Below are 16,840 nucleotides of genomic sequence, written 5' to 3'. Positions count from 1 at the left end.
AATGCATACTTTCAAAGGGCTTCTTTATCCCAGCTAATGCTCTGCAAGCTGGAGATCCAGGGTGTGGATGGCTAACAGGATGTCTAATCAATGAGGACTTTAAAATATTCAGTACAAGAATGCTTGTGCTGAGAAACCATTCCTTGTATAGCTTTTGCCTGAAAGGGAATTTGTGTAATGATAATAAAGGCCTATTATTGCTAAAATAATGAAAGGGAAGGCCTGAGTTTCATCATCCACATTCAGCTTTCAATTTTCCAATCACTAATCAGGGGAAATTCAGCCTCAAAATATCAGATCCAGGAGTTCCACCATTGTCTTGAGACTGCATGGGAGACTCTTGAGGAGGTAGTGATCAGCCCTGAATTGATCCAAGGTTGTACTGTCTTGACGGAGAGTTACAAATTCAGCTGCGGTAGTTTGGGACTGGGTTGTGTTGTCATGGGAATCTTGCTGAAACTTAGGAAAATGGAGGCTCCTTGGAATAGAAGGAGTTAAAAACTCAGAGGTTTTTTGTCTTTTTCCTTCAGCTTGGTATAAGAGTATGGCTTTTAACTGTAATGCATAGGCCTTTCCCAGTTACTTTTGAAGAGCTGAAGAGGTTCTTCAAGAGACATACAGTACCTGGGCTTGCTCCCACATCTACCTAAGCCTTTCCCTGAGGCTTGTTCTTTGTGCCTGCTAAGGCAGCTTATTCTGATTTCAGAACCCTATCCGAAGAAGTCTGGGAGTATAAATGAAGTGAGTGACCCTGAAGATGAACTGACGGACTCCCAGAAAACTAGCAAGCTCTCTGAGATATACTCAACCACAATTCCTAGCGTGGACAGTGCTATGGAGTCCTGGGATGGCTCCGGCATTGATGCTGGGTATGGAAGCCAAGGTAAGACAGGCGGTCTTTTCTCACGGGTCGCTGGCGCAAGGCGAAGACAGACTGATCACCCAAGCCTGTCTAGAGACTAAACATGAGCCAAAGACTGTGGTCTGACTGCACTTGCACAGCTTCTCACTTTCAGCAAGGAACAAAATGTATTTTAACATGCATTCACATGGTGCTGTGAGTTATATATATTTTAGGTTTTTGTTGGCATGTTTCTTCTGGCTTACATGGCATTGCACTGTTCACAGCATTTTCAAAACCATTATAGCACTTCATAATTCACGTAATCCAGGGAAGTATTTACTGTCCATATGTCTCACAAAATATTTGGCCCATAGCTCACTTTTAATTCTCCAGAGAGGCCATGTAGAATGTATTAATCCTCTTCAGGATGTTTTAAAATCCACAAGAACGTCTTGTGACTAGAAGCACTCACTTAACAAAATAATTAAGGTAATACTGCAAGAAAGGACCTCTAATTCTCTAGTGAGTGATCAGATGAACATGTGTCTTGGAGGCCAGGTTTATTCAGCTGTGGTTTCTGGCAGACATATGGAATTGGGATGGAGGATGCTCTAGTCGTGGGAATAGATTTTCACTTGGAGGAAAGCACTGGAAAATAGTTATTCCAGTTAAGATTTAGTGATGTAAGCTATTAGCCCATGTTGAAACAAAACAAAACCCTGAATCAACTCCACAAAACGAAATTGGTGAAAAGACTGCTGTCCTGAATATTATGTGAAAATAAGGAGGAGTGCTCCAGGAGCGGTTTTGTAAAGTGCTTTCAGCATACTGAGCAAGGTGTCTGCCTGTGCTTACTGCAGTCTGACTTAGAAAAGCTCCAGGATGGCACTGTGTCAGTGTCTCACCTCCACCGTGCCTGCATCCTCCTTGGTCTGAAGTCTTAATCTGGCAGTGCATTTGCAACAGGAAGCTCTGTTAAGAAGGAATCCCCTGGCCTTCCTAATGCTGCTCCATCTAATTGGATGTTAACACGAGTTGGACACTGGATTTAGCAAAGCTATTGCTTTTACCTGTAAATTGAGAGCAAGTGATTGAACACAGAGATCCCAGGAGTGGGGCTGATGCCGTTACCCCACGTCCATAACCAACAACTTTGCTTCTTTCCTGGTAACTGCACTTTGCTGCGTGGCAGTGTGCTGGTGCTGTCTAGGAAGAGGGATGCTGGGGGCAGTGAGAAGGAGACGCAGGGTTGCTTGTGGGATGGGTAGGGAAGGCAGGATGCAGGGTGACCTGGGAAGCACTGAGTCTGGAGATTGGGGTTTACTCTAAATGGAAACCCCCAGATCAGGCTCTGCAGCCTCATGGGTTTTAATTTCATCCACAGCTTTAGGAAACCAATCAGGGAAGTGTTCGAGCGAGGGAGCTGTGCTGGGCCTGGTGGGAACATGCCACCAGGTGGCTCTGAATCCCAGGGATCCAGCCCTTCTCGGGAAGGAGGAGGTGGAAGCGGTGGCACCCAAGTGACAGCTCCACGCACATGTCCCTGCGGTCCCTGGCCCCCTGCGCTCAGCCCCAGCCTCCTGCCTGCCGACTGCAGGGACCTGCACCCAGGGACCTTGTTCTCCTGCTCTGGCAAACAGCAAACACTCCTGACTGCTGTAAAATGTTGGCTGGCCCTTTTCTGGGGCTCTCTCCAGAGGAGTCTAACCTTTAAAAACACACAGAGGAAACACTCGGCTAAGTGAAATAACAGGCCTTGGCATTTTCAAAGAAACCGTTGGCAATGTCTTCGGGTATTTCCAACGCTCTTAGCTGTTTGGGAGGTCAAGTCTCCCTTAATTATGTGTTTCTCCGTTACCTCTTCCTGTTCGTTTGGCACAGGGTGTGATGGAAGTGCATAATGTTTCTTGGAAGGGCTGTGGGGATTTCTCTGAAATGTTGAATGGGCAGGAGGAGGTAGGCAGGGGACTCGGGAGATTTATTTCCATTGCAGATGGCACTGACGTTGCTGAGGAATGCTCTGTTTTGGAAGGTTTCTGTCCAGGCACCTCCTCGTGAGACTTGGAGACCTTGTGACAAGTGTTGGATTTACATCTGGGATTTGCAGTATGGGAAAGTCCTTGGGGGCAAACTTAGTGAAACTTGTCTGGTTTCATATTAATGGTCCATTTGATCGTGAGGAGTTGGTTTGGTTAAAGCAAGAAGAGATGGGAAGAATATCCCCTTTTGAAAGACTGAACGAGAAGCAGAGTGTAATCCAGATGGCCTCAGGTCTGGGTTCTGGGGAAGGAAACTGTCCTGGCTCAGTGTGATTTAGTCCGCTTCAGTTTTCTAACCAGGTTTTAACCTCTTTTTCCCCTGCTGCTTGCCTTCCCTAGGTACGTACATACCTCAGGCTGCGGGCATTGCCCTTCATCCACACGAATGGAGACACAGCAGGCAAAAGAGCAGCACCCCCCCTGGGGACCCCAGGAAAAACTACCCCTACATGGATGGAAGCTTCAGTGAAGATGACTGGGACAAGCCCAGCAGGTGCGGAGGGGAGGGAGGAGGCAGGGGGGCCCTTCTGCAAACATGAGGGTGCAAGGACACTGAGTGTGATGGATTGGATCAGCCTGAGGTGGGGAGGGCCAGTGATGCCCCATTCTGGTGTCAGGCAGCTGTGGGGTGGGGTGCTGGGCTGGTGATCTGCTCTGTCAAACCACCTCCACAGTGCCAGCTTGCCCTGGGCATAGCTCTGTGGCATCTCTGCCATGGCCAGGTGACATTTATATCTGGAGTTAGGGTAGTCTCAGCTGCATGGACCACAGGTTCTTACCATGTCTCATACTCCTGCCATATAAAAGCTGCAGTGCTTTCACTGTGTAGGTGTAATAAGCAGTCATGGCCAGGGCTGTCCTCCATTGTGTTGGCCAGACACAGTGAGTGAGGATGCAGCTTCACAGCACCTTGATGCCACAAAGCCAAGAAGACCAGCCAAAGCTCTTGTAGGACCAGTATGAAGTTGCATGCCAAAGTTAAAATCTCCCAAAAGTGTGGCTGGATGTCTCTTTCCATCACACCTCGGCCCTTCCAACACGCAAACAAAACCATGCCATGTGAGCATGGTTGAGCTAATCCCCTGCCTCAGCCACAGAAATCCTGCAGGGCCACCCAAGCACACAGAGGAGGCTGCAGCTGCCCCTCTCTTTGGGTGAAAACCCTACTGGATTTGCCCTGGTCACTGAACCACACACAGTAGTCAAGCCTCGTTGCTTCGTAACTAACCCTCCCCTCGACATCCTCCAGAGTCGCCATAGTCATGTGTGTCGTGTTGTTGCTGTCGGTTCTTTTTTTTAAAAAAATTTATTTTTCCTTAATTTTTGTTTGTCAAAACAAAACCCTTAGAACATCTCATGGCCATTTCCACCTATTTAAAGATGATCAAACTGGCAGGAAGGCTGGCAGCGGCTGAGACTTTGTTCTTGTTTTGCCTCTCAGCGAGAGCTGGCTCACAGAGGTCGTTGATCTCTCGGCCTTCCCAGCGAGGCCTCTGGCAGCTGAAGTTAGCAAATCTGAGCCCTCGAAGCCCCGCGTGTCCCTAATGAGGTCTCCGAGCCCTGATATCAAAGTGCAAGTGAAACGGTTCATGCTGCTGAGCCCTTATTATTAAGGAGAAAAACAAAATGTCTCTGACCCCAGCTGCGTTCAGCCTGCAAAATCCTGCTGACCTGGTGGTTGTGAGAGCCCGTACTGATTCATCTGAGTCCTGGGCGTGTTTGTTATATTGCTGATCTGAGAGGCAAGAAACTTGTAAGTGGAAGGGACGTTTGCCTCTTAGGAAACCTGGGAGCAGAGGAAGGAAATGAGTAAGGGGAAAGAATTGAAAATTCCTTATGGGGGGAAATTTGGGTTTGTTTTTATAAAGTCTTGCTGGGTGTTTTTCTGACCTCTCTGCCTGGTGTTAAAAGGCTGCTGCTTTACAAGCTGATTCTGATGAAAGGTAGGGATTTAATTTAAAATAAAATAAGCGGTGTCAGATACCACTCTCCAGGCAGGCCATGATCCCACAAGGAACAAAAGTATGTGTGTTTGAGGTTCTGCCTGCTATAAACTCCCATTTAAACCACTGGATGAAAAGCAAGTGCTGAACACTTTGCTATTAATACAGATCTGGAAAAAGAGTTCTGTTACTATCCCAAGAAGTTATTACACGTCTAATTGAAGCTAAGCTCTCTTTGACTTGTACTCAAGTAAAATGTTTTGACTTTGCCAAGTGGCCCTGGTGGGTAAGTGTCCTCTCCTGTTAGCACTGATGCCCGCTGTGCCATGCAGGGAGCTGCCAATGCTGCAGAGGTGGAGCCTTGTCCATGCAGCTCCTCATAAGATTCATGGAAGGTGCATTAAGGCTGTTCTAATGTCACTGTCCCCCTGGGGTATCTCCCTATGATACGTTAGTGGATGTATTGTGATTTTGATTTAACACCACAGAGAGTTTCCTTTAAGAGGCTCCCGTTACACTGCACGCCGATGATCCAGGTTTCACAGCGCCTGGTATTCAGTAAGCAGTGGCTGGACAAGTGTCACCTACTTCTCTAGTTTGTTTGAAGGACTTCAGCATGTTTAATTGCTGTTTGCTTTGGAAGTCCAAGAACTGAACCTGACTTTGTGGTCAGAGATAAGAGACACCGAAACCGCTGGGTGGGAAATCGCTGACTCCCCAGCGGGACGCACGCAGTGCTCACATTAACGTGTTTGCACCAGCTTGAGAGGTTATCGCTGTCCTCATTCTGTTGTAGACAGAGCCGGTAACAATTTGTACACAGCTGTGGGTTCAATGACTCATGTAGCACACAGAGACCTCCTGGATGTAAGAGCTCACTTACTTGGCCATCCCCAAGCAAATGAAACTCGGTTTGTATGGGTTATACGCTGACACTGTCGATATTGCTTGCTGTATTATGTGTTTACTTGTCCAGCCTAGGGCAATCATTTTTATATACACCTTTGCATTATTACTCTCATAGATACCTGATGTATTTATCATTTTCTCACCATGTCTGTTACCCTCTGTGTTTTTCTCTCTCTTCTCAGGTGTTCTGTGTCTCAGATCTGAGCTCTATCCCATCAGCCTTTGTACTAACAGTCTCTGAGGCTCCTGGTTTACCCATAACGCATCCTTTTTTCTTTCACTTCTCTATTTCACCAAAACGTCTTCCTAAACCTACAATCTTCCTACAGGCACTTTTTAATTTACCCTTTGAACTTTGACATTACTACACCAACTTAATTCTTCCTTTGAAGGACACTTGCCCCGTTAGTAAATGCATGGAGGTCTCGTATTCGGACTCTTGTCTGAAAAGTTCATATTGTTTGCTTTTGTATATGAAGACTCCTCAAGTCTCTGCTTTTACTGGTGAGACACTTGCTGTAGCCTCGCGGCTTTCATCCCGCTGCAGAAGAGTGCTGACAATGTTTGGTTCCTACGTTACAACAGATACCCCAACCGCCAAAATGGCCTTGAGACCACTCATGAGGATAGTTTTTGGCGTGTTTTTGGAGAAGCTTTGGAGGATTTGGAAACATGCGGCCAGTCTGAACTTTTGAGGGAGATTGAGGTAAATCGCTTTTCTGAATTTGCTGCTGATCTATTTTGCTCTTGACCTAAATGCTGAGCTGTTTCCCTGGACATGTTATTCGCCCATAGCATCCTTGTGCTGCCAGTGGTGTGAGGAGAGGTTCTAGTTTAATCCATTTCAGGGGCTGTGCTAATGGATAACTACATCTCATTAGACAGTTACTTGCGTGCACTTTTCCCCTGAGCCGAGGAATTACCCACCAGTAACTCCACGCTCTTTTTGCAAGCTGTTGCTGGCCAACAATCTGCACGTGACTGTTGGCAAACCTTCCTTATCAAACGGTAAGCCTTCGACTTGGGGAGACAGTGTCTGTCAAACACACGTAGAGGCCAAGCAAAATGAGCCCCCCAAACCCCATTGGGACCTAAGCCTTGGCTTACTTCAAGTACAGTCAGGCTCAACATGCGTCTTGCATTCAGCTGTTGCTCTGCCGGAAACTGCTTCAGTAAAATGGGTAATTGGAAGCTTTTCAGCCAGCCTTCCTCTGGAAAAATCTGAGAAAGTGATTGCTTCCTGCAGAAATAAAGGTGTTTCCTCTCTTCACAAACCACTTTCTCTTTTCTTTATCCAAAATGCTTTGTAGGTCATGTTATTGTGTCCGGTTATAGGACGGGGAGCCTGCGTTTCTGAGCTGTGGGATACAAATAAAAACCTCCCCTGAGACTGCAGAGCAGCGGGCACTAAACCTGCCCAGCAGGACCCAGCCACGCGCCCCCTGGCTCTCACCACAGCCTGCGTGGAGGAGCAGGACCCAGTGAGCTCCTCTCTTCCTCAGCTTTCTGGGGGCAGAGGGCTGGGGAAGGCTCACGAGGCTGTGTCCTGCATCATCCCTAAAAGTGTGGTCGGTGGCCAAGGTAGTTCCCTAAGGCTGGAGGAGCAGGGAGGAGACTGAAAAGTGCTGGGTGCTGCTCTGGCACGTTGTGCAGGAACAGCGTCCCCATGCAAGGTCTGATGAGGTGCCTGGAGAGATGCCAGCTGCCGGACTGTGTTGGCGTCATAACACAGATTTTGGGTTGGACATCTCTGGTCTGTGTGCTTGCTTCAGCCAGCAGAGGATGCCCATTACAGAGGGGTACAACCCCAACTCCTGTGGGGTAGGTCTCCCTTGTCTCTCTGCAGTCTGCTTTTTTATGCACAACTGCATATTGCTTGGGCTTCAGAGAGAAAAGGCCACTTCTGAGTATTTGGAGGTGGAAAAAGAAAGTCCTGGTTTGGTCTGTCTGTGAAAATACAAGTGATGAGGGACTTGCTAATTCTTCTTTCCTGCTTCATCATTAGCAATTGTAAGAGGAGGAGAAATCTCAATGACATACATTGTGCTGAAGCATGAAGCGATGTAATTGTTGTCTTAACTGTTTAAGAAGGCTGACTTAAATACCCAAAAAACAAAACCTGAAAAAAATCCACAAACTGAAACTTCTCCCCTTGATCAATTATCTCCTGGACCTGGATGTATTTAGAAATGAGCTGAGGCAGCTGCCGTCAGCCTCTCTGAACCGCTAGTGGCTACTTAAGGAAAAGTACTGCTCCGAAATGATGCAGAGATGTTTTCTTCTGTGTAATGGCTGATCTTAATGTGAAAAAAGGGATTTGTTTGGCTATTGTGAAATGCCAGGATAGAGAAAATAATCTTCCTGCCCATGCCTTTTCAGAGATTTGCGGTGCGGGGATGTGTGGGCTTTTGAGTCATGCTGCTTGGAGCTTTGGAAGTTACAGCAGTGCCTTTAAAAATTGAAAGAAATTTTACAAAAAGAACACCTCTAAGGATTTGGCGTATTTAGCACATTTTTAGAATGTTTTGGAAAGTTCTGTGGACAAAGGGAAGTGTGGTGTTTCTAGGAGAAGTCTGATGGTTTTCAGCTCACCTTTTACTGAATCCAGTGTACCAGTAACCTGTTCTCCTCTGTGTGTTTGACTGTCCTCCACGAGGCATGCTGTGGGAGGTGCGGTGTTCTCCGGGCTCTTGCTGTATCGCAGGTTTCTAAGCCCCAGCTCCCGAGCTCTGTGATTTGATGTCAGGTCTCTCTCTGTAAATCTGATCCTTCTACATCTGAAAAAGAATAAGAGTCATGCAAGAAGCCCCCAGATAGCTAAAATTCAGGAGCCTCGTACTCAGGAGATACCTGCCTGATGCCCTTTGAACACCTGGGGTGGATGACAGGGATGCCCAAATGTTAGGGAAGGTAGATTTGGGATTTGTCTTGCCTCTGCCAAGTGCTGAGCTGCCCCCGTTCTGCTGCAGCATGAGGCTCTTACCAAAAATTGCCCAAGCCACCTTTCCCACAGGTGATGGTGGCAGTGAGAATGGGGTCGTGTAGGTGAATTGCTAGAGACATCACATGTTAGTTTGGGACCCTGAAGGTCTCAGGTAAAAGAAGTCCTGACCAAAGTCAGTAGTCAGAGTGGGAATCTTTCTGGTCTGCTCCTGGCCCTGCAGTGCAGCATCGGTGTGGCACGGTGTCCTGGGGAGGTCCGAGGCTGCCTGAGGTCAATGAACGAATGTACCCTGGCTGGCTGCACAACACAGCGTTTGTTAATCCAAGCATGTGGTAACTCAGCATCCTTCCAGTGGGTAGCAGGTATTTGAGCTTTGTCCAAACTCAAGGTGATTAAGTCATTTTTTTTTTTTCAGGAAGACCTGGCAAGTGCTAGCAAATTCACAAGCTAAAAGGGTAGTGCTGGCATTTTCATTACTGCCACCCGAATCTGCTTTATTTGCCTTTGTTCCAGCTTGGAGCAAAGAGCCAGAGGGCCGTGATTAGAGGTTTAGTTAGATGGTATTTCCCTTGTGCACAGGAGCAATTGCTCTTTGCCTTGCCATATTTAGCACTGCTGAATTTTGCTATCTGCTCGCTACCTTCCCCTCTCTTTCTTCTACCTTTTGACATTTAATGGGGCTGCAGGCCCTTGGAGCCTGAACTTTGAAATGACGGCTTTCATTATGCCGTTTAAGTGGGCTCTGGGACCTGGAGCCAGCTGAGGTTCCACAGACTAGATTCTTGACTTCTTCGTTAGCTTTGATCAATGTAATCGCATTAGTGAAAAGCATTGCCAAATGGAGTTGAATCTACTTAGGGGCATCATTTAATGGATGTTATCAAGGATGACCAGGCTTAAATACTATTTAATTTCATATTTTTAACTCAGTTTTACTCAGTGAAGGCTCCCATTTACTGACAGATAAAATCCTAATTTCTTTGCTGAACTGGGCTCTGCGGAGTCCGAAGTTCTGCCTTCCTGGGGCCTCGCCAGCACGGGGCGGTGCAGACAGGGAGCTGCAGCACACAGACGTAGGCTGGAAATCCAGGCAGACACCAGTCCCTCTGGGAGCCCCAAGATCAGGATGTTCATCCATCTCGACTCCCAAAAGATCCCCAGATGAGGCCTTCCTGGCCCTGTTTGTGTAGAAAGGGACATCAAAAAGACCACAGAATGGCTCAGGTTGGAAAGAACCTTAAAGACCATCTAGTTCCAACCTCCTGCCATGGGCAGCTGGATAGGGGATGCTCCACAGATGTTTCCTTCCATCTGGAAATGGCTCTTACAGCCAAATGGAAGAGCTTCCCAGTCCTTACCTTTCTCATTAACGAGAACCAGAGTGCCCCCCTGTTGTCCTTTCTGCCATTTTTGTTGCCACACGGTCCATCCCTTCCCGCTGCCAGCTCAGCTGAGTGACTTTGTGCCCTTTCCCTACAGGCGTCCATCATGACAGGGAGCGTACACAACCTGGGCCTGGAAGGCAGCAAGCTGCTCCTGGACTCTGTCAACCCATCGGGACTGAGCCCGTTGAGGAAAGCCAACACTGGCTGTGGTGACGGACAGACTGAGGGCAGCAGCTCCCCTGCCAAGAAGAACGAGAGGAACCTGGACATGAAGAAGATGGAGAAGGAGATGCAGGAAATCATGTCCCCTACCCCCCTCGAGTTTCACAAGGTCTGTGTAGCCAGGGGTTGGTCTGGCTGTGGCCCCCCTCGATGGTAAAAGCTGCTGGGTGTTTTGCAACCCTGCAGAAAACACCTTTTGTTCAAAGGGACTGTTGGTAAATGTTCCCTGCCAAAGCTGTCCCTGACCAAGATGTGCAGCAAAGGTTTTCAGATTAAGAGGAAGGGGCCTCTTTTCAGGACAGTAATGGGACTTAGCTGCCATGCTTTGGTGGGGTTCAAACCTGTGCTTTGCTGTTTGCCTTTATTCCATGAGATTTCCAGGTCCCGGTTTTCTGTGGTTCATTAATTGGAGCTGCAGATACAGGTGAGAGAGCTCCGTGTATGGCCCCATGGAGACCTGCTGACCCTTTTGCAGTGGCACGCACCACTCCGTAGGTCCCTTTTTCCTGAGAAATAATTTATTTTCCCTCCCCTTCTTCATCCCCAGCCTTTCCTAAAGGGGTGCAAATGGTAGGTAGGTCTTCACTGATGGGATACTTGTTTGAATTCAGTCCCCAGGTGAATGTAGCTGGTTTAAGTGTGGTGCAAGGCAATGGCAATTAGAAGTAATTAACTGTAGAAGCTGTTAATGCAGAATGCAAGTAGGGAAGGGATCTGGAGAGGTTTCAAAAAATCTGATTGCCTTTTTCTTTCCTAGTGTGACTTTAGAGCGAAACCTGCACTTAGGGTAGCTAGGAAAAACAACTTTTTCATGTTTGATCTGCTCTTGTCCTTCAGGGCATGGCAAATGCACCTTTAAATAAAACTTCTTCATTCCTGAAGGAGAGCTGTGTAATTAGGCATGTTAGAGGGTGGCTGTTCCTTCTGCTGGAGCATCTGGTGCTGGCTGTGTTTGGAGATGAATTTGAGGCCAGGTGGGCTGCTCCTGCGCGTCAGCCTGGGCTCCGTCCTTCCCAGGGACTGCACAGCTGTGAGGCTCCCCAGCCCATAGCACGGTGATGGAGCCAGAGCCTAATGAGTTCCCAGCTCATGGGAGGCAAAGGGGGTTATAGTGGGGGGGAATCAGTTGTCCCTCAATCTGCAGTAGCTGATTTCTTAAAATCCACCCAGGAGACTCGCAGCAGAATTGCTCTAGGCCCACACACGTCACCTGTGCTCTTGCTGTCCTGCCAACCCTGAACATCTCCTCTGGCCTCTGCAGCGTTATAATGTGTGCTTTCTGTTTCTGCCCCTCCAGATGACACTCCACAAAGACGCAGAGAGCGAAGACTTTGGATTCAGTGTGTCGGACGGCCTGTTAGAAAAAGGTGTCTATGTAAATATGGTCCGGCCGGATGGGCCAGCAGATCAGTGTGGCCTCAAGCCATATGACAGAGTGCTTCAGGTAATAAATGCAAAATGCAGTTCTGGAGGCTGGGACGGAGTGAATGAGTGGCTGAGAGGAAGAGAGAAGTGAGACCCACCCATGGCAGCACTAACTTTAATGAAAGGTAATAGTTAGCCAACTAGGTGAGCACCTGTCACCACGCTCTCACTGAGACCTGTGTTTTACAGTAACAAATCACGAGGTAGCAAAGCTGGCTCCCCTAGAGTACACCTATCCCAGGGAGCACCTCCATACAGAGCCTGTCCCAGCGCTGGCCATTTTGAGCTTAGGCAGCTCAAAACCCAAACAACCAAAAAGCTGTGTCGCTTTCCCTCACCCTTGGTTCTTTTCCCATCGTGTAGGAGGGTGATTTTTGGATGAACTAGACTGTGTTGACCAACATGCATTCTAGTAAGTCCCCATCTGGAATTAAGCAGTGTTCATGAAGTTCTGTGCATGCCTTTGACAACTAACAGCCTTCTAGGAACAAACCATCCTTCAAGCAAATTGTTTTTCATGGATATTTTTCTTCAAAAGATACTTGATCTGAAACAACCGATGCAGAAACAGAAGAAAAACTCTGGTCAAAAACACAGTCTGTAATAAATGTAACTTGGGCATATCTGCCTACCAGAGGGACAAGAAGAGCACGGTGAGTTTTGGAGCTTGGAAAGGAACTTTATATGGATGAAAAATCACAAGTTTTGCTTTGGGGCAACTCAAATAGCAACTGAGAAAGTGCAACCCCTCTGGAGAAGTTGCCACCATTTGGAAATGCAGATATTGTGACCATATTTGGAAACACTCAGAAAGATGTTTAGTTTTACTAATTTCTAGGCGGGGGTTGTTAGCAGTAGAACCAGAGCCAATATATTATGTACAGCAGGTAACTGGAGAACTGGCAGGGCTGTGGGGAACCTTGTTTAAGCTTGTTATGGTCTCTAGCCAGTTGGCTGCTATACAATTATTCCTTCTCGGCTTCAAATAAAAGATGGTGCAAGAATGAACAAGAATCTAATTAGGCTCTAGGCTGCCTTTCTGTTGAATGTTGGATGTGTCGCTCTTTGCGAGTGCCAAGTGCTCTGGGAGGTGTGCCCAAAATCCTAAACAGTGCGGAGTGGAGACTTTAGAGACCCCCCCCTTTGATACGCTGTGCCGCATGGCTTCTACCTGTGAGAAGATCTGCCATCGTGTTGACACCTGTGGCACAGATGCATTGCTGAGGATGCTCCACAGTGCTGCTGGTTATGGGCATGAAGATGTGTCTGCAAGCAAGCTCCAGCCCTGAAGGCCAGCAGAACATCTAGTTCCCTGCTAAGGACCCTCTGCCTCGGCCAGATGGCAAAGCGTGGCATTGCACTAACTTCGTTTTTGCTCTGGAGCCACCTGGCCAGCATGGAGCAAAACGGCAGAGCAAACTCATGGCTTCTCTCTCCTTGTCCGTGCACAGTCTAGAAACTGTTGCTAGTCACTTACTTCTCTGTAAGGAGCGGTGTTGGGTTCAGCTGTGTGGATGCCAGATAGGGCAGGGGACACTGCTGCCGTCAGAGCCCAGCTCCGTGGGCACGCATTAATCCTGGGAACGGGTTTTGGATGCAAAGGTTGCATGGCCTCATCCAGTCCTTATCCAGAGAAGGAAGCAATGCCTGGCCTCAGGGGTTATGTTCACTCCAAAGGTGGGTGGGAAATTCCTTTCTCCCTTCCCTGCCTCCCCTCCCCATGCCATTTGCCAGCCCCCTTCATCCTGGGGCTGTTGTGGCACCAAGCCCAGGCACTCCGGTAGCTGTAGGTGGGAAAGCTGGGGTGGCTCTTGCAGGTGACCCAGCCTAGAAATGTGCTTGAAGATCTGCAAGGGACAAAAGGAACAGTGCTTTCACTGCTGAATCCTGCAGAGAGGATTTGAAGCCTCTGCAGCCTTCTTCTGAGCCCATGCATTCAGACTCCTCCAAAATGAAGGGTGTAAATGGGGAGAGAAGCAGGAACTGTTCAATATATTCCTGATTTGCTGCTGGCTGAGCTGGAAAATAGTTGACTGAAGCCTCAGAGTCTGTGTTGTGTTTGTTTTCTAGGCACTGAATACCCCACATCACAGATTAAAGCCAGTGAAAGCCATAATGGAAAAAAAAAAAAAATAATATGGAAAGTTGCAACATTTCTCTCACAGACTTGAACTGGAGAATGGATTTTGAGCCCTGTAGAGTTTAATAGTCACAATACTGTCCTAGACTCCGGGGCTCAGGATTTATGCCTGACCCGGACTTTTTTCCCTTCCTTTACCAGATATTGAGTCACTTCTGAGCTAAGTAAGGACGTGCCCAGCTTGATGGGAGGCCTGCGCTCAGCTCTGCTGTGGCCCCTCACTCAGAGTCCCCCCGGGCATTGTGTGGTTCACAGGTGTGGGTTTAACACCAGCCTTGTGTTTTCTGACTAACAGACATGGTGTTTCTGTTGTTCCTCCCTATGGCACATCCTAAATCCATCCCGGCAGGTAAACCGCATCCGAACGAGAGACTTTGACTGCTGTCTGGCCGTCCCCCTGATCTCAGAGGCTGGAGACAAGCTGGACCTGGTGATCAGCCGAAACCCCTTGGCGCTGGCTGCCAACGCTCCCCTGGAGGGGAATGGAGAGCTGCCGGCACAGGCAGCCCGTGGCGCCGAGCTCAAGGCGAGTGTCCAGACACTCTGAGCAGCCAGCGCCGGGGGCCTCTGCCAAGCCGTTGCGGTATTTGGGGTGTTTTTCCTGTTTTTTTTGCACTGGTATTTGTAAACGCTGTGTGTACCATAACATGCAAGTGGGGAGGTGGGTCTTCAGTGAACTGTCGCTTGTAGACTGCCAAAAATTGCTGGGAAAGCCAGATCTGGGCATGCATCTTGGGCCATGGGCAGCGCAGGTGATGGGACGAGCTGCTGGCGGGACGAAGGAGCATCCCTCGCTGTCCCCCGTGGCAGGGCATCCCCTGTCACCCTGAAGGCCTTGGCCATCCTACACACACATGGTGCTATTATTTTTCTTGTTTGTTCTGTTAATCACATACAGCAAGACTGAAACGCCTTTCCTTTTCTGTTGTACCCAGCTCCACCCTTAAAACACTCCTGATAAATTTATTTCCGCAGCCCCTTTCACTTTGGTGCGGGGCCATGGAGGGCCCTGTTTAAAAGACATTTCAAAATGCGCTTGATGGTGGCTAGGTGCGGTTCTTGTTCAAAAATCAGGATTTGCAGCTGCCTCCTGCCAGCCCCTTCCATCCTCTCCCATCAGAGCTGGCTCACCCCACCACCCGCTGCCCTGCAATGAAGCAGCTCCTCTCACCATCGCTTCCCCTGAGCAATGCAGCGGTTATACAGAGCACAGTGCTGTGCCCAAGGCTGGAGGCCCTGAATACCTACCCAAATCCCTGGCCACCTCGTTCAGATGGGCATTATGGAGAACTGTTGCTTGCAAACTGTGCCCCCAAGTAAATAGCAGCAAAGCAATCATCCCAGGGCTGTCCCCTGATGTGCTGAATTAATAAAACCTTGTCTTCTGCCAGGCAGTGGCATGAGAAGCTATTTGTTAGATGGAGATTGTGCATCCGTGTCCCCACCTGTGCTGGCAGTGTGTGTGCCCATGTGGGTTCGGCTGCTTGCCCTTGGTCTGCCCCTTTGCCTGTCGCTGGCTTCTCCGTGGCTTCACAAGCATGGTGCCCCCTGGCTTGTTCCTCCCTGCTGAGTGCCCCCAGCCCATGGGGAGGAGACAGCTGAGATATTTGCATCGGCTTCCTCATCTGCCTGCCAGGACGGAGTGAAAATGCAGCCGTGGGCTCTTCTTCCTCCTCTCCCAGCCCCACGAGTTCCTCCCGCAGCAGACGCTCTGTGTTTCGTGTACTAGCACTTTATGATGATGTTACTGTCCCGGCACGGGTGTGATTCTGGCATCGCATTCCCTGGGAAGGCTCAGGCATGGCAGAGATGAGGAGCTCGCGTGGTTGGGGACCCACAGCCCCAGTGACCACTGCCCCCGTTCCCTGCTCACACTTTTTGTTCCTTCATCACCACCCTTGTGCTGGTGCTGTGTTCGGGGTGCCGTAGGGGTGTTCGCGGCATGTTCCTCGTTTTGCTGAGCCAGGACTCACCCCCGCATCCATCCCCACTCCGTCCCTCCGCGATAGCCCGACGTATTGGGGTGTTTCTTTGAGACCTGTCCAGCCCCATCCAGCTACTTGTCGTTGTAGCCATTTTCTCTTCAAGTATGCAATATCCCATACCATTGCTGCCACAACTAGATAATGTGCCATAATTGATACTGTGGAGCATTGACAGTGCAGCCGAAAGTGTTTTTATATGCAATATTCTGAACAGTGGAAGCTCGCTGGGGCTTCTCATAGGTTTTTAATGAAGACTTTTATTAAAGGCTTTAAAAAAAAGGAAGAAAAACTTGGTCCTTGTATCCCTTCCTATGCATTTTGAATGATATGAAGATGAAATGCATTACTTAAATGTGTATTTTTATCCATATATTAGAGTGTATTCCTTGTAAAGTATTTTTATATGCTAATTTTCTTATGTATCTATGAAAGCACAATATTTAAAAGTACAGCATTTCAAAGAATATTTTAGTCCTGTTTTGGACCTATTTGTAAATCTCTGTATTTAAATGGGATTGCAATGACTTTGACTTTCTTTTTTTTTAATTAAATAAAAGCAAATGAAATGCATTAGTTTTGGTTCTTGTCTCTTTCTGCTAGAGGACAGAAGTGGGGCAATCCTCTGCTTCCAGCCCTGTTTTAACTTACCAGAGACCCTATGTTAGGAGACACCCGGAAGGGCAAGGGGTGGGCACTGCTTGTGGGGCTCCTGGTGCGGGCTTGGGGTTGCCACTCACCACCATTCAGCAGCAGGGCTTGGGGCCAGTCACTTCATTCCCTGTGGACATAGGGACAACATTCTGTTTGTCTCTGCATTCAGAGCTGGAGATGTCCACACCCATGGTTATAATATGACTTGCAGCTTCACTTGGCCACACTGGAAACCTCCTTGGGCTAAATCTTGGCTGCATCAGGACAAGATACTGGTGCAGCAATGCATGTGGTGCCTATAGCAGCATTTGCAAGGCTACAGCAAGCCATGGGGATGCATTAAGAATCACTGA

General features: G+C 48.4%; 1 protein-coding gene across 13 annotated transcripts in view; it reads left to right on the top strand.

The window, feature by feature from the left end:
• The window catches only part of GRIP2 (glutamate receptor interacting protein 2), a 248,943-nt gene extending 232,537 nt beyond the window's left edge, over positions 1-16,406 (top strand). For 11 of the 13 annotated variants that reach the window (XM_035337745.1, XM_035337747.1, XM_035337748.1 and 8 more), the window contains 6 exons: positions 707-883; positions 3,223-3,376; positions 6,321-6,441; positions 10,159-10,395; positions 11,584-11,730; positions 14,201-16,406. In XM_035337745.1, the coding sequence (XP_035193636.1) occupies positions 707-883; positions 3,223-3,376; positions 6,321-6,441; positions 10,159-10,395; positions 11,584-11,730; positions 14,201-14,398 (1,034 nt within the window). In that variant the 3' untranslated portion in view covers positions 14,399-16,406. Of the gene's footprint in view, positions 1-706; positions 884-3,222; positions 3,377-5,917; positions 6,442-10,158; positions 10,396-11,583; positions 13,389-14,200 lie in introns of those variants that run through there. The other 2 variants (XR_004754117.1, XM_035337756.1) reach the window with 2 other exon arrangements.
• The last annotated feature ends 434 nt before the right edge of the window (positions 16,407-16,840 follow it).

This window comes from Oxyura jamaicensis, chromosome 12 (genome assembly GCF_011077185.1).
Source record: "Oxyura jamaicensis isolate SHBP4307 breed ruddy duck chromosome 12, BPBGC_Ojam_1.0, whole genome shotgun sequence".
Taxonomy (NCBI): Eukaryota; Metazoa; Chordata; class Aves; order Anseriformes; family Anatidae; genus Oxyura; species Oxyura jamaicensis.
The sequence above is the reverse complement of the archived record's forward strand: the minus strand, read 5'-3'. Positions and strand labels throughout refer to the sequence as shown.